This window comes from Uloborus diversus, chromosome 9 (assembly GCF_026930045.1).
Source record: "Uloborus diversus isolate 005 chromosome 9, Udiv.v.3.1, whole genome shotgun sequence".
Classification (NCBI taxonomy): domain Eukaryota; kingdom Metazoa; phylum Arthropoda; class Arachnida; order Araneae; family Uloboridae; genus Uloborus; species Uloborus diversus.
The window spans coordinates 90,655,340-90,681,040 of record NC_072739.1 but is presented as its reverse complement, the minus strand read 5'-3'; the positions used below and the strand labels follow the sequence as shown (position 1 = coordinate 90,681,040).

At 31.3% G+C, this 25,701-nt stretch overlaps 1 protein-coding gene across 1 annotated transcript; it reads left to right on the top strand.

Annotated features, from left to right (window-relative positions):
• LOC129230722 (nuclear pore complex protein Nup107-like) lies at positions 1-25,701 on the top strand (the record flags this gene model as incomplete). Its single annotated transcript, XM_054865142.1, is given in 13 exon segments — positions 1-206; positions 2,821-2,869; positions 7,797-7,866; positions 7,951-8,102; positions 8,209-8,305; positions 8,547-8,704; positions 11,615-11,717; positions 17,582-17,667; positions 17,781-17,852; positions 18,893-19,072; positions 19,156-19,224; positions 20,437-20,604; positions 25,524-25,701. Coding segments are annotated over 13 exon segments (1,524 nt in total), but the record flags the coding sequence as incomplete, so codon positions are not given.

Sequence of the window (25,701 nt, the reverse complement as noted above, 5' to 3'; positions counted from 1 at the left end):
CCTGATGTTCCTGTTTATGAACAAGCTTTGTTTGGCACTTTGTGTGGGAATTTGAAAGCAATGCTGTCCTCTTGTCACACTTGGGAAGATTATCTTTGGAGTTACTTTAAGTCATCTCTTGACAAACTTATTGAGCAAGAAATAAGAGACAATACACAATCTGAAAGAACTTTAGAAGATATGCCTGTTGACTACTGGGATAAAATGTAATTTTTTAACATTACCTTTGCTGCAGAAGTTTATTTTATGTGTACCAGTAGTTTTATTTATTCTTTATCATTCAGGTTTTTTAAAATTTTACATTTTAATTTTTTGAACCCACACCACTCCTAAACATCTGAACTTATTTCAAGATTTCACTTTTTTTGTCTAACTTTATCGATTCTCTTTGTCTTTCTAGACAATGAAATCCTTATGTAGATTATATATTTTTATTTTTATTTGCAGTTTTTAATAATCCACTTTCATATCAAATTGCATCAATAAATGGATAGTTCATGCATGGATAATCATATAATACGAGGCGTATTTTTAAAGTAAGTTCCGTTTTGAAATAAAAAAAGAAAGAGTACAGATAGAGTAAAGAAATTTATTGCACAAAAATCTACCACCCTTACGCTATTTTTCGACATTGCTCCCGTGATTTTCCGAGCATTTGTCATAGCGTGGTACAGGTTTTTGTATACCTATTCGTACAAAGTTGCCGCCCGTGTAGTCAACCATGAGGACTTACACAGGGCTTTGGCTGGGACGTTTTTGAACATCCTCTGGTCTGCCCCCTCCTATCTCGCAGCATTTTTCATTTGTTTCGGCATCTGAAGTCTTTCTTAGGTGGTCTGTGGCACAACAGCAATAATGAACTCAGAGAACATGTTATCCTATGGTTGACTACACAGGCGGCAACATTGTACGAATAGGTATACAAAAACCTGTACCACTCTATGACAAATGCTCGGAAAATCACGGGAGCAATGTCGAAAAATAGCGTGAGGGTGGTAGATTTTTGTGCAATAAATTTCTTTGCTCTATCTGTACTCATTCTTTTTTATTTCAAAATGGAACTTACTTTAAAAACACGCCTCGTATTTGGAGTTCAATTTAGTTTTTGTTTGAAGTTATTACCAGAACAAATATTTTTCATATTCTTTTATACAGTAGGGTTCAAGTTATTCGCCCTTCAATTGTCCGCCACTCCAGTTTCCACCGTAGCAGTTGCCTTTACATCTTTTGTCTATATATTCATCAAAACTTGTTGAGAAATAGTCTGCCACTAGCTTTTAGGCATGGGCCTTCGTAAAGGGGAGCAGAGGGGGTTTGAGTCCCTCTCTAGACATAAATACTAGACATATATAAATTTTGTTCCTAAATATGACAACATCATTCAACAAAAGCCAGTAATTAATAACTTATCACAAATTTCTTTAGTTTAAAATTTTGATGATTTTAATCTCCATTGAATTGCATTCATAATTTTAGCAATTTATAACAGGTTTTTACCTTTCTTCTGAGGAAATGTATATAAATCCCCTTAAAAAAAGTCGGTCTTAATTCCAAAACTGTAAGCTTTCTAATACTTTCTTTTATTGTACTTTGCAGCAGAAAGAGTAAAAGCTTTTGGTTTTAAAAATTAAAGCATTGAAACATAAACATTTTCTGAGCCCCCCTCCCCCCCCAAATTATAAATAGAGGCACACATGCTTGCAGACATCAGTGAGTGTATGTGTCTGCTGATAGCTTACATGCGTCAGTGAGTGAACGTGGTCTGGTACTAATGTGTCTCTGATTTAAGGAATTCTGCCAATGGCATTAAATTGATCATTAAAAAAAAAAAAAATCAGTAGCATTAACTGATTTGTAAGTTTATTTTAGTTTTTCTTATCTCTCCATTTTATCCTTCAATTATCAGGCAATTTAGCTTATGTGCCCTTCTGCCGCAAACAGTTACCTGCCATTTAAGGCAGGTAACTGTTTGTGGCAGAATCTACTGTAACTGGTTTTATTTAGTGAACTCCCGATTATCGGCTGTCGGATTATCCCTAGGTATTTTCAAAATTTTTTTAATGGTGATGACTTACAATTAACCGACTTTTTGTAAACATTTAAGGCATGTACTAATATTATACTCATTGAATGTTTTTTAAATTCATTATTATGTTATTGTTTATTTTTAGCTTTTACATAATTTTTTCACATATAATGTTATCTTTTTTAGCTATAATTTAAATGTATGTTTGAGTGTTATTCATTATTTTGTAGCTGTTATTTACACTAATATCGTTTCTTAGCTATTATTCGAATTATCCACAGTTTCCGCTTGTTCGCAATTACTGGCCACCCTATTCTACAGATAATTGGGAGTTTACTGTACAGTGGGATGATTGATAGTAATAGAATGCTCAGTTTTGTGTTCAAGTGTAAATTTCATAAAAAAATATTTTTAGACATTGCTCACAATGTTGCTCTTAAGATGATACTGTTGAGAAAAAACTAACTTATAGGGAAAGAAATATTGGAAACTCCTGAATTATGGAGAAAAACATTCTCAAAAATTTTGTGTAACATTTGCGGGAAATAGGAATAGCCTTGTTGTGAACTAAACAAAAAGCATTTCAAAGTATGAAGGATTCCCGTAAGATATGAAGTCAAAATAACAGAATTGCAATTCTTTCAATAGAAATTCGAAAACTTAATTGTGGTATTTTATTCAAGAAAGTCTTTTAAAAATGTTACCTAAAGTAATTGTTTTTTCTTTATGTATCAAAGTATTACTGTAAAACAATGGATTATTTTTTGTTAAAGGATTTTATATTTGGTTTTTAGATTGGATGTTGAAGAAATATTTCAAGAACTTGAATCAAATCAGTCTGAGGTATGTGATATTGTAATAAGCTTTGTTTCAAGTAAAATTTAAGGTTACTAATGATGTGTTTATGTCTAACAGAACTTTTTTTACCAAACAAATTTATGGGAATAGTTTGCATTTGGAACAAAATTAATATACAGGGTGTCCACCCTAAAAGTGGACCAATAGCTAATTCCTAAACCGTTAGAGATAAATGTACAGTTCCATTTTGAAAAAATCTTTAAATTGTGCAAGGACTCGAAATTCATGAAATTTTTGTCAAAAAATCAAATTTTGAAAAAGTTACAAAATTTAACTTTTTATACTGTCCTCCCAATCCTAGCAAATGATATTTAGTAAAACATTCCGGACACTAACATTTACAACTAAAAAACAGGAGGCAATATTAATGGTTGAAAAGACTGCAAGTACTATTTATAAGCTCAAAGGTATATTTATGATTGAAAGCTTTTTTTTAAAAATCTTATTTGTTTCAAGAATATCTAATTTTCATAGGTGAATTTGATTGGAAAACATATTTTGTATCTCAATTTATGTATAAAGGTTAATTTACACAACACTGATAAAGGAAAAAAAAAAAATAGTATATTTAAAAGAAAAGGAAAACCATTAAGGTTTGAATTATTTAGAACTTTTGTCGTGGTATTTCCGAGGACAGACGATAATTTTGTAAGGCTGAAAAAAAGTTTTCTTTCTACACATTTCATTTAATGGTTGTAACAAAAATTTCCGTCCAAAAAAGAAATAAAAATGTTGTGCACAGGATATAAGCGGTGGCTTGAATCTTTCGTTACGACATAAATTCTTTTTCTGAAACAATGCTAGACTTTAGGTGCTCTTTAACTTAAATATTCTCGTTTGTTGTATTTTCCTTATCCTTTTATAGAACTGGTTTGATTGCTTGCCATCTTACTAATATTATATATGCGAAAGTTTGTCTGTATGGATATATGGATGTATGGATGTATGGATGGATGTTTGTTACTCTTTCACGCAAAAACTACTGAACGGATTTTGATGAAACTTTGCAATAATATAGCTTATCCATCAGAATAACACATAGGGTAGTTTTCGTCCCGTTATGGGGGGCAAAACCCCCTTAGGGGGGCAATAAAACACAATTTTTGTATAAATTCTCTAATATTGGGATGAAAAAATACTTGCACATATTTACGTTATATGTCCATCGAAAACTCTGATTTTTGTGCTGAAGATGGCACCTGTTCGAAATTTCTAAGTAGAATAAAAAACGAGTTATGAGCTTTTTAGATCCATGTTCGAAGGCTTTCCTCAACTCAATACAGTATTTAGTGTATCATCTCAACTCCCTGTCGATAGCGACAATTGTTGTATTGTTGACTTTCTTTGCTTTTCGTGATTGTTCAAGGCTTTTCTCAAGTCAAATCTTGAAGTAAGATTTTTGCACAAGATTGGCAAATAATACATGATTTGGCTGATGATTTTCCATTTAAACGGAACTTTAATGTAATTAATGGTTTTTATTATTATTTATGCTGATTGAACACTTACTCATTATCCAAACAACCAGCAGATCGCCAAAATTTTTGCAGAAAGATTTCCGTAGCTGATGCATTTGGCAGTTTTTTCAACGTTGCTGTTTTTGAAGCCGAAGACTACGTCATAATGTTTCTCAGCTTTCACCATGTAAACAAAATATCGCCAATCAAAGAATTTTCAAAAGACTTTTTTTACTGTACCAGCAACTAAATTAGGCAAATCCATAAACAACACAAAAACTTCCATTAATTTTCCTTTTTGCACAATTTCAAACAATCACCAAATTTTATTACTTATTTTGGTAATATTTCGGATGAAACTGTTTAACGCCATTTTATGGTGAACAAAAATATCTCAGCATCTGGCGACGATATCTCTGTAACGAAAATTAATATCATATTGTTTTACAAAGTAAGGAAAGAATGGGGGAGCATCATCGAAAATACCCCGAAACGACTTTCGCAGATTCGGTAAAATCGCACCAAGAGCCACAATGATTGAAATTTCCCGAAATAACTAAAGCAAGTATAAGGGGATTACGAGCGCAGCTACTTTTTTTTAATCACTTCGTACTTCATTAGCCATACAGAGAAGGTTTTAGACTCCATGTTAAAAAAAAAGTATCAACAGATTAATCTTTTTAAACATGAGAAGATTAATTTCATGTTTTTTAAATTTGTATATGCTTAAATATAGTGCTTTCTGTTCTAAATCAATACTACTTTGTTCTTTATACTTATTGCTATTTTAGCTTTATGGGTAAGGAAGAAACTCGATTTTTATTTACGTCAAAAAGATGTGTTTTAAATTCTTTCACTTAAAACAGAAAACAAAAGCAAGTAATGATTTTTTCTAATAATTATTACTGACCCAGGCAACGCCGGGTATTTTTGCTAGTGTTTCATAAATTAATTGACGGGTGCGAATTTCTCATTTTCGAACCATTCCATTTGTTGAACAAAAACTCAACGAGTAGGGTCCTATTTCAATTCGTGGTGGCGAGGAACTTAATTTGAATTTAAGATTTTAAAAACAATTGAATTTAAATAATTGTGAATTTAAATTGTGTTTTTCGCAATCACGAATTGCAAAAGCCTATTCGTTGAGTTTCTTGTTTCCACAAATGGAATCGAATAGAAATGACTGATAAATTTGCACCCGTTGTAATATTTTGATTTAATTTTCTAGAATAGGTAATACGAGGCTTATCCATAAAAAAGAAAGAAATGGTGATTAGGATGTGGTAGTAAAGATAAAGATTTTATGGCCGATATCCACCAGTACACTTATCATAAAGATTATTTACAGCGTATACCATCATACATTTTTATTTGATCAATCTAAGATGATGAGAATTAGTAATCTCGAAATTTTGTATGAAGATGAAGTTTTTCTGTTTAAATTCACCTATGTAGATGTTTTTTCTGAAAAAACATAATTTTACACACAAACTTTTTTTTTAAAATAATGTCTGCTTGAGTTAGGCCCTGAAAAAAAAATGAATAAAATCAAACCACAGATGATTTGTTACTATGACGACAAAAATTTTACTCCCTAAATAAATATTAAAAACAAGCGTCGTCATGGCAATCTGAAAAATAAGAGCAACATCAACTTTGGTCAAATGAGGACAATAAGCAACTCGTGATTGCGCAAAAAATTCCCTGACATTAAAAAAAAAAGGGAATATAATTAATTGTTTAAAGAATAATATTTGATTTGAATTTTTAAAAAAATGTCTGCTTACTTAATGATATTCGGGGGATGGAAATTAGGCTCTTAAAACAACGACAAACCACTTCGATGCCGCCTCCCCCGCCTTTTAACCATGAATAGACTGAGCTTATAAAAAGCATTTGCTAAGTCTTTTCAACAGTTGATATTGCCCCTGATAACGAGGCCCAAAATAAGTTTAAAGCCTGTTAACACACTTTGACAATTCGCATACATGCCCTTAAGAGCTCACTGGCTGACGCCATGGAATGTTTTACTAAATATCATTGGTAGGACTGGGGGACTGTATAAAAAGTTAAATTTTGTAACTTTTTCAAAATTTGATTTTTTAACCAAAATTTCATAAATTTTGCATCTTTGCGCAATTTAAAATTTCTTCAAAATGGAACTAGACGCTTATCTCTAACGGTTTAGGAATTAACTATTGGTTCGGTTCACTTTTAGGGTAGACACCCTGTATATGATCCTCCAATTAAATTTACTTGTTAAAATAGTATGCATTTTCATTTGAAAAATTTTTTGAAAAATATATGTAAAAATGTTGTTACATTAACATGCAAAATGTTGTATTATTATTATTATGTTATTATGAATTTATTTATTTATCGAAAATTAAGAACAGGAAGAGTGAAGCAAATTGAAAGTAAACACAAAGAATTGCCTCAAAATTGGCACTTGCATAGCAGTTAAGTGCACCTGTTTCAGTTTAAAACAAAACACCCAGAGCTAATTTTTGGAAGTAGAGATTTAAATTCTAAAAACAATTGACTTGCTGAAATCAGGGGAGGGGGGTGCTAGCAAATCTTTGTGTTTAAGTGGTTTTACTATTTCTTATTTCCACCGTGTAATTTTCAGCTTTTCTCATGGATTGCAAAAATTTTCTTTACATTTCATGTTTTCCACACGTTGATTAAATTAGACTTTGTTCCATATCTATTTTGTTTTCAATATAGCAAATGCAACAGTTGTGAGGGAGATTGTTTAATTATATAGGTGGGACATTAACAAATAAATGATTTTTCATTATTGTAAAAATGAAAGGGTCAAAAGTAACAAAAAGTCGTGGAAAGGACTAATAAAAGGTTTTCATATATCAACATCAGTTTTATGTTAATTTAGTTTTCTAAATGATTTTTAGTATTTCCTTTTCCTACATAAGCTAATTATTCAACATGAACCTAGTAGAAAACCTTTGTGCAATGCTCAAACACAGAGAAAAAGTAATGAAGGCTGTGTAGAAGAAAAAATTTTTGTATAAAAACTAAGAAGTTTTTGATCAAATTCAAGTTTTGTTTCAATAGAAAAATTTATTTGCTCATGCTCGATGAAAGTTTGGCTTGAATTTCTGTTACATTCTATATCCTGCCCTGCTAAGCACCAAAGTGGTATCTGCAGTTAAGTTCAAAAGGAAAAATTTTCATTTAAAATTTTGTGCCTCCATGTATTTGATCCAGATGAAACTTTAAAAAAAAAATAATAATAATAATTTCCATTAACAAATGACCATAAAACATTGTATTTAAGTGAAATATGTGTCAAAGAACCACCTGGCAACAATAACTCAATTTTGACAAAAAGAGAAATGTTACATATGAAAATAAAAACTTGAGAGAGACAGACAGACAATGCAAACTTTTGTTATAAAGTTTTTGTAAGGAAATTTTTATCTTTTATTTTTAAGGAAATACAAAGTGGAAGCAAATCAGTTCTCCACATCATACAGAAGTACATTATTTTAGGAAATCTTGATGGTAAATACATTTTACTTTATTGCTTTAAAAATTATTTGATTCATAATTCAATTTTCTGGCCTTATTCCATTTAATTTAAACTAGGGCTTATTGAAGAAATGTACAGTTGGCTTAGTAAAAGAAAGTTGGATGCTCATGTATTGAGAGTCATGGTTCATTTAATTCTTTTTTTGAGAATTATTGGACAATGTTCTAAAGACGAGTTATGTGTTCCAATTTTAGAAGCATATGTCAAAGTAAGTTCAGTTCGGTTTTATCTTTTTCTTGCTTCAGTTTTTAAAGATGAAATTAGAAAGAATATTAATGTTAAGAGTGCGAATTTAAGAATGAATATTTTTATAGGAATTAATCAGAGCAAACAAAGTCTCCCTTGTTGCTCTTTATACTTCAACTCTTCCTAAAGAACAACAAATTATATGGTATGCAAAATTTTTAGAAGGTGAGTTATAATTTTTAACTGGCTATTTAGGATCAGCTTTATTTTTATATATTTTTTAATGTTTCTTGAAAGCTTATATGAATGGAAATGTAAATATTTTACACCTAGTTTTTAAATTTTGTTTTAAGTTTAATTTTTCTTTCCTTTTGTGTTACTCTGTAAAAGGTATCCAAAATCGCGATAGCTCAGTTTAGCTTATTTCAAACTTGACTTTAAATTTAACTGATTCTGAATTACATAGGCATAAAAAATAATGTTGAAAGACAAAGATGTTTACAGTATGCTGATGAAGCTGGATTGGATATTCCTCAAATTACCAAAAGAGTTGTAAAGAATGTCCGTGAGAAAGAACCAGAGAAATCTGAAAGTCATACGGATTTATCTGCAATCACAACAAAGGTAAAACTATTAGAATTTTATATATATTTTGCTAATTAGGTGGAATTTTTTTCTAACTGAGACTTGATGCTGTTTACTCTAATAAAAATAAGAGATTTTGAGCAACGGGTATTTATTTTTGATATCAGGAGGCAGTTGTGTTCCAGTCTTACACCAGAGTTCAGGTATTTCTTTCATGTGTTCACACCAGAAATTTGTAGTTGTTCGTTATGTTTTGATACCCCCCAAATTCCACCCCAACCCCTCTTACTCACTTTTTTGGCGTTTATGTCGATAGTCATTAATAATATTCAATGCATAGACCTGTTAAATTCAATTTTAATGCAACTTTATTCTTAAATTCCTTTACTTGCCGTTTTTATGCTTCAACCGTTTCCATACCGAGGACATGGACCTTCATTTTGAAAAATGCAATTTCTTTGCACCTGACATGTAAATAAAATTTTTCTTATTTTACATCCTTTGTAAGTGAAATATCTTGATTTTCATTAAAATCATAAATGTAAAATTCTGTGCTCTTTATGAGTTTCAATTTCAAAAAGTTAAGTGCTGATTTGCTTTTTTAGTTTTATTTTTGCTTCAGTTATGTTGGTAATTACAAATAATGTTTATCCTAGACCTTTAAAATGCAGTTCAATATAATAATTAAATAATAATTTTAAGTTTTTTAGGATGTACTTAGCATCTCTTGTTAGTTTTTCACTTTTGTATTAGTAAACTTCTGTGTATGAAGTATGTGAAATCTTAAAATTGGTTCATATTGTATTGATTAAGAGATATATCTATTACATCTAGTTAAAATCTTATCTATGTTTAGTAGCAGGAGCAATTTTCATAAATTTTAAAATATTTGTAAGATGCAAACTGAAACTATGTGATGAGTCTTTGGATTTCACTTAATGAATAACATTATTGATACAAAACATAAATGACATGTGTATACTTTGTTTATATTTTTGTCAGTGATGTGTCTTAAATAATATTTTGAAAATAATTAACTATACCAGCCCATAAATGATGTCGCACCTTTTTTCAACATATTTAACCATCCACGCCCCTTTAAGCATAACATCGACATCAATTATGGATGACCCTACAGGTAAATTTGTTGTTGTTATTAATACCACTTGGTTACCCAAGCCTGAGTAGCACAGCTACTCAATTTAAGACAGAAAGGTATGACTTCTGTTTTACTACAAATTTAATTAAACATGTCGTCGCCTCAGAGCAACACTAAGACGTCTAATCTCAGGAATAATACTAAGATATCCTACCGTTGCTCTGAGGCAATGATATGCACATAATTTTGACATTGCAATGTTACGATACTTCACAATGTAAGGTTTTTTTTAAAGAACTTTATTTAGAACTGCTTGTTTAAATTTTAAATTTTACACAATGTATTCAAGATGAAAGAATATAAATTACGCCCGATACTGCAAACAAATTCTAACATCAATAAGAAATTAAAAAAAAAAAAAAGCATTGAAAATGCAAGATAGAAATAAATATTACAGGCATGTGTTTTGAGATTACAATGAACCTATTTTTTCAATGCAAAAAGATGTGAGCTCATGGACCAAAATACGTGTGTTTGGTAAATGATAATAAGATAAATTTTGTTCATCAATAAATTTTCGCCAAGACTTTAAAAATAGGAATTTCCTGCACATTTTGAGAAAAATGAAGGCCATGTTTGCTAATGATACTTCCACACAAAAATTCCACACACTGAACCTTCTTCAGAGAAAGGAAAAGCAATCCTTAATGAAGAATTTATTTTCCTTTTTTATGAAACAAACAAGCATAACTTTAATCACAGGACTACAGGTATGTTTCTGCTGACTGCAAAGCAAATGTATAACTGCCGTGCTAAGCACAAAAGTGGAATCTGCAGTTGAGCTCAAACTGAGAAATTGCGTTTTAAAGTTTGGTTTATTCATATATTTGATTCAGCTTATGTTTTTTTTTTTTTTTTTTTTTTAAGAAATAATTCCCAATCAGATGACCCTGAAACATTTTATTTATAAAGTAAAATACGAAATTCAGAACAACTTGGTTACAATAACTCAATTTTGTTCAAAAGAGCAGGAAAGCAGGAATGACTACTTTTACTTCTGTGCTTAGCACAGAGTTTTGATTTGGGGTTTCAGTTGGAATGATACACACCAATTTAGTTTTGATTTGGACGTAGACTGGATTAGAGAAAAATCAAAACTGAATAGCTTTCATTTTCAGACAGTAAATTTACATTGTAAGGAAGGGAAATCATATTTATTTTTCTTTGAAACAATATCAATCATACATGAAATACACCGCCTACTCGGTCATTCCAGCCAAAACTGCAGTTTCATGGTGTATTTCATGTATTTCTGCCTTACCCCTGGCTATAGGGTAGTAACTTACTGAAATATCAATCATGTTTGTAAGTCAATAATTACTATTATTATTTCAAGTTTCAAAGACAATCTAAAATAGGCAATGTAATTGTTATGATTCGACACACCATACCTAATATTATTGGTTGATTGATGATTTGACTCATTTCTGGTATTTGACCAAGAAAGCTCTCAGTTTTAAAATAAAAAAGCTGTTTTTTTCTAATTAAACTTACCTTTATGTGTATTTCTGTCAAGCAGAAAAAGATGAGTGGATTGCATATATTTTTTATTGTTTAACCCTTTATACGTTCCAAGAAAAACAGCTATTTAGAAACCCTGTATTTTTTATGAAAAGAAAATTAATTTTTCCAGAAAAAAATCAGGGAAAAAACCGTTTTTTTCCCGACCACTTCCAAATCTTCGGAAATTTTACATCTGTAGTCATGTTTCTATTCCTGACACTCTTGATAAAAAAAAATCTTAATAGTACTGCCAGCATTTTATATTTTATTTATGTTTTTGTTTTAAGGATGATGAGGAGAAAATACAAGCTATTGATTGGCTGATATTTGATCCAACACAGCGAGCTGAAGCTGTAAAGCAAGCAAATGCTCTAATGAGATTGTTTATTGGTAAGCTATTCTTTCCCTACATATTTAATGAGATTTGTTAATATTCTAGTATCTTTCATTTTACCAATATTTATTAGGGACTCATTTCCTTTCTTTATTTTTAGGGGGGAGGGGAGGAATTGGACATGCAACTATGTGGTTTTAAATAGTGACACTACATAGACAGGGCAACCCATGACCCATCAGCTCAAGTTTAGCCTTTTTGGATTGGATATTTCATTGTTGCAGAGCTAGGGTTACCACAGCAAAGTTCGTGTTTTTCCAAATTGGATAAAAATAATATTTATTTCATAAACAATTCATTTGTTACCAGGGGTCGATCCAGCACGAAATTGGGACCGCTTTGCGGCCCCTTCACAAAACTCCGCATAGCAAAAGCAGCCCCTTTCACAAAATTCTGCGTCGCAAAAGCGGCCCCATTCACAAAATTCCCCATCGCAAAAGCGGCCCCATTCACAAAATTCCGCGTCGTAAAAGCAGCCCCTTCACAAAAATTTATAAAAAGGCAGCCTTTTCACAATATTTTTTAACCGCAAATGTGTACGCATCTACGCGGAAGCCTACCCCTTTTCCACCTTCCCCCATCTTATCTTCTTGCCTGCTGCGTGAGGTGTTTTTGCTTGAGAGCGTCAGAGGGGGGGGGGGGGGGGGGGCGAGAGAGGGACGCTTATGATTGGTGTCTAGCGAAAATCCAAGAAAAATAATGAGCACGTGATAAAGAATTGATTCGATGATTTTCTGCTTTTCCACGAGTGCGAAATGAAGACTGACTCATTTCACGCCACGGCAAATTAATCGCCTATATTCTGTTGGTTTGATTTGCTTCAATGACCAAATACTTCTGAATTAAATATTCCTTTAATCATTGTAACTTTCAATTGTGTCTTAGTTGCACGCATTCTTCCTTTATCCATATTATTTTGCTAAATTATGCACTTTTAATTCTCAAAAGTAGTTGCAAATTGAAACCTTGCCAGTTGCAGATCTTCTAGTTTTTTTCCTTTTTTTTTTTTTTTTTAATTTTTTTGAAAATATTCTCCTGTTTTTTCAATTTGTTCCTATTTCCTTCAGTTTATTTTGAAAAAGTTTAAGGTTCATAGTTGGGGGGTTATCTTACAGAACGGACGAGCAAAATTTCTAAAAATTATTCCCGAACGAAGGTTAAAAAGAACACTCGAAAATCATATATTTTCCTTTTTTAATCAATTGCATAGAAATTCGCATTGAATACTGGCGCATGCTGATGCAAATCGTATTGTATGGCAATTAAATCCTGTTAGAGTATGAGTGACTACGCGGGAAACGCCGAACAACCGATTGGCGAAATTCCCTGTAGTTTGTAGTTGATACTGTCCGTTCTCGAAAGCTCACTTGACACGATTGCATTTAATGAAAAAAAAAAGGTGTGATTAGGCCAGGGGTACCCACTTTTTCTCATATTCTTTAGTTTAAAGCAGCGTTTCTTGATCTTTTTTTGAATAAGAACCGGTAGAACTTCGTCAAAAAATTTCACGGACCGGTAGAAATTTTTATTTTATTTTTTTCACTAAAATAAACTAATCTGTTTTGTCTTTTTTTTTAAACAAATGCCAGAAAGAAAACCCTTCTACTTAAAATAAACTTACAAAAGTTAATTGTAAGATTTTTTTTAATAACTTACACACTTTAAATGTAAAAATAAGCGCAGCTAATTTGTGTAAATTTTCATAAGCGAATAAATCATATAAAGAAACCACAAAACGTATGCAAAGTAATGGATATATTAATGCATAAAATATTGTATAAAATTAGGAATAAAATTAAAATAAGGAAATTTTATTTTATTGGAAACGGGTATAATTCTTCGAAGACCGGTCAAATTTTCTCGCGGACCGGTGTCTACGGAGAATTGCTGGTTTAAAATGCATCTTCCAAAGTCACGCTAGTTTGAGCGTACAGCATACAGTAAACCAAAAGAATAACGTTTTTTTTTTTTTTTTTGTAGTTGAATTCCTAGATTCCTTCTTTTATTGATAAAATACAATGCCAGCTGAAAAATATCGTCGGTCATTCTATTTAATCTTGCTGTCTTCTTAAAATAAATATGAAACTTCCAGATGAGCAATTTCGGAATTTTTTAACGCATGTCCGCTAATGGTGAGCAACGGGAACAGCGCGCAAAGGAAGTTTTATTGAGTGGGATTTTATTAAAAAGTGGCGGGAATCGCGTAATCTGCAGACGATAAATTTAAAAAATGTGGTAATTGTATATTATTCCAGTTCGTTTTCTTTCTCAGTATTAATTTTTCTTTTGTAACAGATCATCTGCGATCCAGGAGCGCAGACGATATTTTTCGTAGTTAGCTTGTTCGCGCCTTCGCGTGTTTAAGAGGACATTTTTTAGGCGCATCAAAGAATAAATTGATATTCTATTCGATTATAATGTGTGGGAGCGGATAATGGATAATTTTAGCGGATAATGGAGCGCTGGAAATAGCAGTCGCAATAATCTCAGTTTGGAGAGATTGCTTGTTCATTGAAAATTATTCTTCAAGAAATTAAAATATGAAACGAGGACGTCCTGCAACGGGAGGTACCTCCCGAAATTGTGCGTATTATGTTAAAAAATTTCGCTCTTCGAACGTTCGGTCCCAAAATATTGTGAATTTCTTCAAGTCAGCAATTAACAACCCCGATAAAATCGCTACCACCACTTCATCATGCAGTAACAGTAACGCAAATGTTCCCGTTTTGGAGGGCTCGGGAAATGCGGTAAAAGATAGTACATCAAATGACAGTGAGGCAGTTCGCGAAAGTATAACGATTTTTGAGCAGAAAATACTGGAAGTGAATCTGGAGCAACTTCAACTGATGAGGATATTGAGATTGAGCCATCAAATAATGATTCAAGCATTGTATTTGAGAGTACAAATGGAAATAAGAAGCATGCAATAAATAAAAAGTACATTGCAAATTATGAAAAGGTGTATAGCTGGCTTTACTATAGTTATTCAACTAAGGGTTTTTTGTGCAAAATATGTTCATCTTTCATGAATGTTAGTGATTTGAACAAACCTTGAGTAAATATTGGAGTTGATATCAAGAAAAGCTGTCACCCTATAGAGTTTTAAAAAAACATGAGTGCAGCAAAAATCACAGAGAGGCTGTCAATATACAAAAATCTGGTGCAAAAGAAGGAATTCTCAAAAAAATCTGAAAGTGAAGAGACTGGATATAAAGCAAAAAAAAAAAAAAATAATAACAGAAAATTGATTGGTAAGTTTATTCAAATTTTGTACTTATAATCGTGAAGCAATGGGCCATTTTTGAGAATTTTGAATCTCTAGTTAGATTTTTGGGGGTAAATTTAGGTGACAATGAAATGAAAAAACATTTGTTAACTTGTGGTAAGAATGCCACGTATTTATCCCACATTTCAGTTCAAAACATTTATCTTTGAAAATACCAAAATTCCGTTGTTTTCAGGAAAATCCTAAATTTTACTTTGATTACGCAATATATATTTATTATTAGTTTGTGTTGAGTTTCGAAATCCAATTCTAAAATAACTTTACTAAAAATAAAATTCTTTTATATGCTGTTTTTATATTTTTATTTATTTCGAAGATCTTGATTTCCTTACATGCGCCATGGTAAATGAATTTTTCGCATTTTTGATGTTGACTGTACCTTGTTAAGTGGCAAATAAATAAAATTTCTTTATATATTTATTAACATCATTAAATTGCAAAGTTTTAAACGAAATACCTACTCTGTAAGAACGTCAAATGTCAAAAAATTAAACGCTGAATGCTGGTGCAGTATTATTTTGGGTTTTAATTACTTTTAAGTTTTTCAAACACATACATTCTTCTGTGTTAAGAAATATGTGATATCTTTGAGTCTGTTCATATTGTATTTATTGGGAGTTAACATTACGTTCAGCAGCATGTGCAATTTTCATTGATCTAAAAGTATTTGAGAGGGGCAAACAATAAATCTGTTGTGAGACTTTCATCTTAAGAATGTGTGCCTTGCATATGTATATTTGTAAAAAACAATAAATGTAATGTGTGTCAAATTACGAATAAAATGTTAAGGGTCTTACTCCCCCCCTCCCCCAGCGCATTTTCTCTAGGCAGCTTTCAGGTATTCTTCAAGAACTTGCAATCACCCCTGAAACCTGTCTAGGGCTTTTCTATAACGATACGACAGCTAAAAATGCTTTTATATAATCTTTTCCAACAAAAAAATCACAAGAAGTTCTTTTTTACAAAAATAAAAAAAATTCACAAAAATATTTTGCTTTTTCATAAAAATAAAGAAAATTCACAAAAATATTTTGCTTTTTCACAAAATGGGGACCCAAAAAATAAAACCTGGATCGACCCCTGGTTACTAATAATTGCTCACAGTGAAAAATCATCAAATCTCATAACTCGCCAGAAAAGGGTACCACTCAAGCACTTACTCCGATCCAAAATGGCTCATCTTAAGCTGATGCGTCGGCTTGTCTATATAGTGACCTTAGTTTTAAAGTGAGGGAATTTGTTATTGGCTGGAAAAATTATACAGATCATTTGTTTCTGTGGGCAAAAGATTAAGAATCAAAAATCTTCCAGAGTTATACTAATTTCTGCTTGCTGGTAAAAATCCTTCCTCCATCTTCGTTTTTTAATTTTTCCAAATAATAATACTTACATTTAGGTCGAATCTGAGACTTTATCGGGAAAGTAATCTCTTTTAATTTACTTGGAATGAGAAATAATGCCCTGAAGAATGGCTGTCTGAAAATCATAAAGGGACAAGTGAGGAGCAAAAGATTTCTGCGGATAACATTCTAAAAATATAGAAGCATAACGTATTCCATTCAGCAAACATTTTAAAGATTAAATCTTGCTATGAAATTCAGTCTGTAATTTCATTTTAACTTACTAATATTTCGTATACATTTCATGTATGGAGAAACTAAATTCAATATTTAAAAAATATTGTAAAATTTTTAAGGCCTTTTAAGATTTTTTTTATAGGTCCTTAAAAAGTCGGTAGAATGTCCTTATTTTTTGTTTCCATAAAAAACTAAACCATTTTGCTATTTATGTCTATTTCCTAAAATTTCCATGTGCATATATCAATGTACGATGTATTTTCAGTTATTGTGAAAAATAATGAATATAGTATTGTAAAATCAATATATAAAGAATTAAGTAGAATTTAAAATGAATTAAATGTACAAATATGTTATATATATTGCTTATGAAACTGCTTTATGTGTTTAATAATTTCAATTTAATGCATTCAAGTTTTTAAAAGTGAATTTGAATTTTGACATTGTTTGAAATTGGATGTTTCCCACACTTCATCGTCAAGTTCTTACTGTACTTATGTTCACATTATTATTTTTTATTTATTTATTTATTTATTTATTTTTTTTGAGTAAAACTAGAAATTATGTTAGGTTGCAAACTTTAATAATATTCTTAGATTTTAAGAAAATATTGCTTTTTTAAAAATAATAATACAAATGTGACGACCATCAACAGGCTCAAGGCCCTGCTAAGCTGATCCTATTCAATCCCTAATGAAATGAAGATCAAGTGCCTTCTTTTATATTCATCCCATTGCAAGTAGCAGGTGCTCCTGGCAAATGTGTACGACCCTGTTGAAGTAGTAGTTTTTCCTGATTTCAAGATTAGATTGGGGTTTTGAAAAGCTTAAAACAATGATTCCTGGTTTTGCCATCTGTGCTGAAATTCAGCCTTCTTATAAGTTATTTTTTGTTATGTAAATAGGAAATTATACGTTACAATTTTTCTTTAAACAAAGAAATAGAATTATCTGAAAATTTCCCATGAGTAATTAATGTTTCTTTTATGTTTGAAAAGCCCAAAGAAAAATTGAAGCAGCAAAGCAACTATTTGGAAAAATACCCTCCGATTCTCTTGCCATTATGATGCAGTTATCTAAAACTGTAAGTAATTTTCAAAAAGAAAAATTTCTATTCTTAGATTTCTAGATTACTGTGTAATTTTAGATAGTATAACTGTAACTATTATTATTATTATTATTATTATTTTTAATTAGAAAGGAATGGATGAATTGTCAGCTGAAGATGATAATGCAGCACGAGAATACTTATGTTTCAAAGCATATTTGGTGAGATTTAGTTTTTGTCTGTCTTAAGAAATTCCTGGAATAGTTTTTTTTTTGAAATCGATTTCAAAGTTACATTAGTTTTGGTTAAATACAACTTGAAATATGGTAATACAAATACTTCTCATTTGACGACCTATCTCCGTTCTGGCAATTAAGTTGTTGAACAAATTCATCAGTTAGTAACAAACTTATTCTAGGATATATCAACATTATAATTTTTTTCTAAATTATGCAACTAACTTCAAATTTAAGAAATAAATAAATACCTTTGTGCTGAGAAATAACAGGAAATATCCAACATTGTTTAGCACTGTTTATTCTGTTTATTAGTGCTACAACGTTGGATATTTCTTGCAACTTCAAATTTGTTTTAAAAAACAACATAAAAGTGTACATACTTTTACTTTATCTAGCCATATAGATCTGTAGAGGGTCTGGATATGGGATATGACAAGGCTCATATATGTGATTTTTCTGGAAATTAATTTCCAGGAATTCAGCTCTTTTATTGCTCCTTAAAAATTCTTCAAGTATAAACTTTTAGAATGTAGGGACACGAAAAACAGCCAGAACTTTCTCATAAGGGAAGGGAGAGAAACAAATATGTATATTTATTAAAGTGCATGTATGTTGCATTGCAATAAATTTCAAGGGACCCTATGAATTGAAATTTAAATTATGACTGAACATTTATTTCGTTGAAACTGATGTATTGGTATTTGTTGTAGCGCAGTTTTACTGTACTAGGAATGCCGATATGGCTTAAAACCAAAGGTTTTGGGAGGTTCCCTCCTTCCTTTCGCAGCACACCTGTGTAGATAAAAAATTCTTTCATTATATTACTACTTCTCCCACCCCAAAAACAGTAGCTTAAAGCTTGGAGTGGAGCCCCCTCCACTGAAAACTTGGAACTTCAGCCCCTGTGTTTATGAAAATGATCATAATTAAAAGTTAGAGGTTTGTAATTCTTTCTTAGTATCATCTGGAAATTTTTGTTTAGAATTTCAAATTCATAATCAATGTATTTTTGCTATAAACAGGAAGCAATGGATGCTTTCAATGAATGGTTTCACCATTCAATTCATTCTAAGCCCAAAGAACCAGTCTCTCCTAGTGGTGAAAGTGTTACCTTCAAAGAGAAAGTTGCTCATGAGCATGAAATGCAACAATATGAACGAGATCTAGAAAGGTGGCATGAAGTTGTAGCTATGCTGGGAAAGGTAATTGTTTTTCTTTTTTGTGCTTGTTTACGTATCATTTAATTTCTTTGAATATTATATTGATGAGTGAATTTTATTTTCAGACAGCATCTGAGTGCCTGTACAATGTGTTGCTCTTTGTCGATGGAGGTTGGATGGTAGATCAAAGAGGGGTAAGTAAATTTATTTTTACTAATTTTTACAATAAAGTATTTTTTTAACTTAAAATATTCAATACATCGTTGAAGTGGGAAGCTAAATGTCAAGTTTGTACTCTCTTAGTAAAATTCTTTTTTTGGTGAATACTTTGAATCTATATAAATAAGAAAGAGAGTATATATGAATGTATGTATATATGTATGTGTGTATGTTCCCTATACAAATCCAGTCTACATCGGATCTCGACCAAATTTGGTAGGGAGAGAAAGACCGCAGGGGTTTTTTCATACCCGAGTTTTAAATTTCAGTCTTATTCGAAAGCCTGTAAAAAATACCCTGAAATTGAATTCCTGTAAATTTCAAAAAAAAAAAAAAAAAAAAAAAACAAGGCTGTAAAATCACCAAGAGAAAAATTATAAGCATTTTTAAGTCAAAGAACATAAATATTAAATCAGAAATTTATTGTTTGCCTCAAGCTCAGTTTTAATTAGAGTGAATAAAATCATTGAGAAGAAAGTCCAGTTTTATTATCAGTTTTTAAGACCGACTAATCGTTGCGGATAAGATTTTCTAGAACGTGAGGTAAGTTGGTGTTGCGTTCCCCCCCTCCCGCCTAATCTGCAAGAGGGTGTGGGATTAAAGCTGAGAAAATAGAACACTTGCAACCAATTGATTTTCTGCTAGCAACTGTAAGATTGCCCTTCAGGGCAGGAAATCCCTAACAGAAAAAAATTTGTTTAAATACCGCAGCTTGCCCTCTGCAGATGGGGTGGACGTGGTTGCAAGTGCTCTATAAGAAAAACGAAAATCTGATTTTTTGAAATAATGGTGGAGTAAAAATAAAGACTTTCAAGGACATGGGACATTAAAACAAGACCTTGTAAGCACTTATAAGACTATCCCACTATAAGACTACCACTTATTAGACTATCCCCTCCAAACAAAAATTAAAAAGTTGATCCCCATATCCTACCATACATATTAAAGTTTTTGTCTCTTTAAAGCTCTTTTAAGCATATCCTTTAGACTCACTTTTATATGAGTAAAATATTAAAAGGAATATTCCGACAATAAAATTAATCCATTCTAATTGTTTATATGTAAATTTATAGTAACAATATTAATTTTTTTATTGATTTGTGTATAGTATACTGCATAATAGAAATTATTATACAATATTTTTAAAAAATAGATAATTTAATAGATTTTGAATTTCTTTTTTAAAGGAGGATACAATCAATGAAAATCGCCAAAAGCAATTATCGCAGCTTCGTCAGTTGTGTCTCCCTCATGTCACTCGTCTGTTACAAGATCTTCTTCTAAGTGAAAACATGTACAAAGAAACTATTCAGTTAGCCGACATCATATCTTCCGAACGATATCATTTGTTTAAGGTATGATTAGACTTCAAGTATATACAAAATATACATTCTAAATTTTCAGACTTTTCCCTACAGATTTTCTTTTTAATGAAACCTTGGTTTTACATTTCTGTCTATTGTCAATAGGGCATACAATTATTTTCAATTCATATTTGCAAATTAGTTTTATTAGTAAAAGTCATACATAGTGAGGGGAGAAAAATGAAATTAGCCCCCATACCAGAAATTCTTTTGCATTCTCATAGGCGGATTTAGGACTGAGTTCCTGGGGGGGGCAGGATTTTTTTTTTTTTTGGAGCAACATTTTTAATTGCCCTCCCCCTCCCCTCTCAAATGTTTTTATCTGTTTTCTGTGATGCATAAGGCCATTCTTTACTTTTTTATGTGTCGCTTTCATTACTGTGTGTAATCATGCTGTCCTTTTTGAATTTAATTTAAAAGAGAGGGGGCTGGTATTAAGAAAGCAATTCAGAGCTCCCTTTTAAGTGGGATATAGAATATCTTCAATTTTAGGGGGCACGGGGGTTACTCCCCCGGAAGAAATTATATAAAATGGATATAAAAATCTGCATTTTGAAGTCTGATACGGGTTAATTGGAAATAATAGGCAGCTAATTTTTTTTTACGCTTTAAAAGTGCCTTGTGATGAAGGTTAATACATTAAAAGAAATGGTGCACAGATTTAGAGAATAGGTATCAAGAGAGTAACATACTACCCTTTTGAACAATTCTTAATTTATACACTTGATAAGAAATAAAATTGAAGCACACTTTGCTTAGGAGTTTCAAAGACTTCTCTAATTATTTTCAAGGTTTGGTTGGTTAGATTTGGTTTTTGGCTCAAGAGCCCTGGTAGGCTATATAAGCACCAATTCTTTTCAGGGATTTTAGAACCTATCAATAATTTGCACTTTCCAGTCTCTGAAATTGAGTAGTAGATTATATAGTTGTACAGTATTGTTCAAACTTTGAAAGGCCATTTTAAGTTTAAAAAAAACCTTTAATTTCTCATTACAACCTTTTTTTAATTATAAGTAGTGCAGAAAACGAAAAGGAATAGGAGTAGTGTATCATTTTTTTCTCAGGCTAAACAGATTAACAATATGCAGAAAAAGTAAGATAAAAGCAATCGATACAAAAGAATTTCGAAAATTCTGCATTCGGGATTAAATAAATAGCAAGATATGAAGCATGTGAGTCACAAAAATTTATTTCAAGTAATATGTTACAAACGCGACAAGCATGATTTTTACATTTTTGATGCAGATGTAGCAAGGAGCTGAATTTGACACATTTTGGCATTCCTCCCCCTACAATCTGTTAGAAATTTTAAAATTTAAGGTTTGTAGCCACACGTTTCCAAATATTCAACGTTTTCAAGTACTTGAAAATGAAATTAGTTTTTCAAGCACTTTCCATTTTTTTAAAGGAACAAATCACAATTTTTTGGGAGTTAGGGGCCCACTTCAAAGCCGGGGCCCTAAGCTATAGCTTGCTTCTCTTATTCGCAAATCCGGCCCTGCATGAAATTCACTCTTACCTGCAGATTTTTGTTTGATTTTTTTGTAATTTTAATGAAAATTTGTCAGTTTTTACAGTTAAAGGATTTTTACGATTTTACCAATCTGTGTAAGGTTTTTATCCGTTTTTATCAAATTTCAGCAAATTTTTCCAAACCTTTTGATGACTGAATTACTCAGATTTCAATAATGACAATAACTGTCTCATTTAAACTTAGATGATTATGACTTACTTAATTTTTAAACAGTATTTGGAAAGTAAGGAAAATGGTACTTTCCATCTAAGTAAAAAGATTCAATTAATCAGAACGTTCAGGGAACTGAAATTTATTCAGTTTGAGATAGTATTTACTTTTCTTTCTCAAAAAAAAAAAAAAAAAAAAGACAAGCCGAAAATTTTGGAAGAGCATGAAGTACACTCTAACTATTAGTTTCATATGTAACAAGATTTTTCCTTTAAAAAAAAAAAGAAAACACAGTTATAAAAACATTTCATCAGGTAATAATGCAATCTTACAAGAATTGTGCAAAACTTTTGTGAAGGAAATATATTTCCCTCACTTTTTTTTTATTTTTATTCAGGCGTTTTCCTTACAATGTATGATTCTGGAAAATCAGAAATTTAGTTTTGAACTGCTAGGGAATGAGATTCCTATTTTTTCCCCCTAAAAAATTAATGCATTGTTTACAGTGATTTTACGTTCTGTTTGTTCAATGGTTGGACAATTTTTCCAGTTTTTTGTTTCATTGTTACATACATTTGTTGAGTATGGTGTTAACTGTTACATTTGATAGTATTTTGCTGTACAAAAACCTTTTAGCTATGCTTTTTTTTGCAATAGCATACATTTCAAATCAGCGAATTTCATTTGAACGTGTGAATCCTGAAGGGTAGATCGTTTTGTTAGCACAAATTTGGGAGGGGGAGGGGGGGGTCCCAAACTTCAATTATTATAAGTGTTGCAGCTGAATGTTGCTCGTTTAGCCTATATTTTCATTCATATACTTGCCCAAATGGTTTTCAGCGTAAAATAGTGAATTTAGCCAATTTTCAGTACCCCAGTGACAGCTGTACTATTTGTATTTAGTGTTCAGTTTTTTTTTTCTTTTCTCCCTTCAGAAAAGGACATTCGCTATTCTCTTCATTTTCACAGAACTATTCAAAAAAGAAAAAAGTCATGATTTTTTTTTGTTATAAGATTTTGGAAGATAAGTTGTTACTATATAAACCCCCTCAAAATTAGGGGGCATTGCCTCCTTTGCCCCCCCCCCCCTTCCCTATAAATCCACCCATGCTCTTCTAAACTATTCAAAAAAAAAAAAAATAATAATGATTTTTTTTTTAATTTTTGGAAGATGTGTTGCTGCATAAAGTCCTCCCAAAACTGGGGGGGCATTGCCCCCCTCTGCTCCCCCATAAATCCGCCCATGTGCATTCTGTTATTTTAAGTTATATTGCAAGTTTGCAGTTATTTGAAGTATATTCTAGTCTATTCTTTGTCTTAAATTGGTATTTGTTACTTATTATTTTACTTATTACCTAATTTTTTAACTTGATTTTAGTTATTTAATCCTCATATAAATTGATCCAATGATCGAGTAACCCACGAGTTTCAATAATGAAAATCGCCCCACGGCATGATAATTCGATAATATGTTTTGGTAATGTTTAACATGCAGGGAAAGGCTTTATTGTGACAAGGCTGAACTCGATCCAGAAACTTAACAGTTTCACTCGTAAGACAGTCATTTTAGAGGAATGAAGAAAAAAATTAACGCTATCCATTGGAATTTAGGGTTAATCCACTGGAATTAGGGTTGAAATTTCAAGTAGTATCAAAATATCATCAAATAGGCAATGGCTTCATTCAAATGTAGAAGAGTAGAAGCTATTTTCATCCGTCATACCTTGGCGGATGGCTTTCTAGTTTTTTATATAGTTACTTATTTTTGATAATACAAACAAAGTGTTAATTTTTCTTCTGTCTTCAAAATAAAATATGTGTTATCTAATGAGGAAATTAATTTTGTTTCGGGTAGTAACTTAATTCTCACATCGCCCCCCCCCCCAAAAAAAACAGAAATAAAGGAAGTGAAAATTAAAAATTTGAAAGCCTTTCCGCCCAGACAGAGAGAGGTAGGCAATTAGAGATCCCAAAAAGCACTGCTTTGCATTAACAATCCATCAGAAAAATTTGAACACTTAAGAAAGCAAAATCTACTGCTACTACATAAATGTGGAACAATTAAGTTACTCTTAAATGTATATCTTCATTATTTTTGTAAAATTTATGCCTTTATTAACAAAAAAATATTTCTTGATCACAGATTTTAGTATGAGAGATTAATTAGATATAACATGTTTTTTTAACTTTTACCAACAGGTAACTAACTATTAACCAGTAACAAGGGAAGTGAAAAAGTAGGACATAACTGTTAGATTTATTACTTTAAATCAGTTAAATGACAATCAGCTCCATTTACATAATTTTACTTAATAATTTTTTTATCTGCATTTCAGTTCGGCAACACTCTTTAGGTTTTGTACATGCTGCATTCTTCTAGTTTTAGTTTAAGTTTATTCTATGTTTTTGATGTGTCGTGTTTCGTAGTTACGTTATATGTTTAATGTGTTGTTTGTTTGCCATTTTTACTTTCAGTCAAAATAAAATTGATTTAATGAGAATATTGCCGAACTCTGCCGAGTAATTTAACAATAACAGGAGACGTGAAGTCTCAAAGACTTTTTTCAAAATTTGTAAAAATCGTGTATTTAAGATACATTCCTATAATTTCCCTTAAATGTTCCTTGCACTTTTACAAGGTCACAAAACAAAAAGCTATTGAGAAAAACCATTCATTTGAACTGAAAATGAAATAGGGGTGATGGGATGAATTTTTTGAGCAGTCTGTGAGACTGCACGCCCCCTGTTACAGGTTAGCTCAAGAAATTTTTTTTTTATTGCAATGATAATTTACACTCTTCCCCAAAATTAATTTATGGAGTATGCCACTAATGACACACACACACACACACACACATATCTTGCAAGGCGAGTGAGAAGCAAAGGGATGTAAATGCAAAAACTAAAAATTTCAAGAACTATTCTAAATCTTGGGAGAACCTGTTCTTTGTTATGGTGCAAGTAAATCTGGTAGGTGCTGCTGTAGAGCAAGATTTAGAAAGGAAAATTTCAATGAAAGCCTGCCTAGGATCTGAACTAAAAACACGTTTTACTCAAAACTTTAAAAAGTCCACTTACATTCCTTTGCTTCTCACTTCCTCAAATGTTCCCCTTGAAGGTTAGAAAAGTCGGCATTTCATTAAACTTTTGTTAACTTTGAAATAAAAATAACTTACATCAATTAGTATAAATGCAGTTCTTGTATCTGATAGATTATTTCTTTCAGGAGTTCACTCCAGATGATATTGAAAACTTTTTAAGAGTCTCCTTGGATGCATCATTTGCTTTACTGGATAAAAATTTGGATCCTCTTGGGTATAAATATCAAGAAGAAAAGTGAAATTGTATTTAAAATATTAATTTTGTTCGTCTTTCAATTTGTGAACTAAAGAACTTTTTATTAA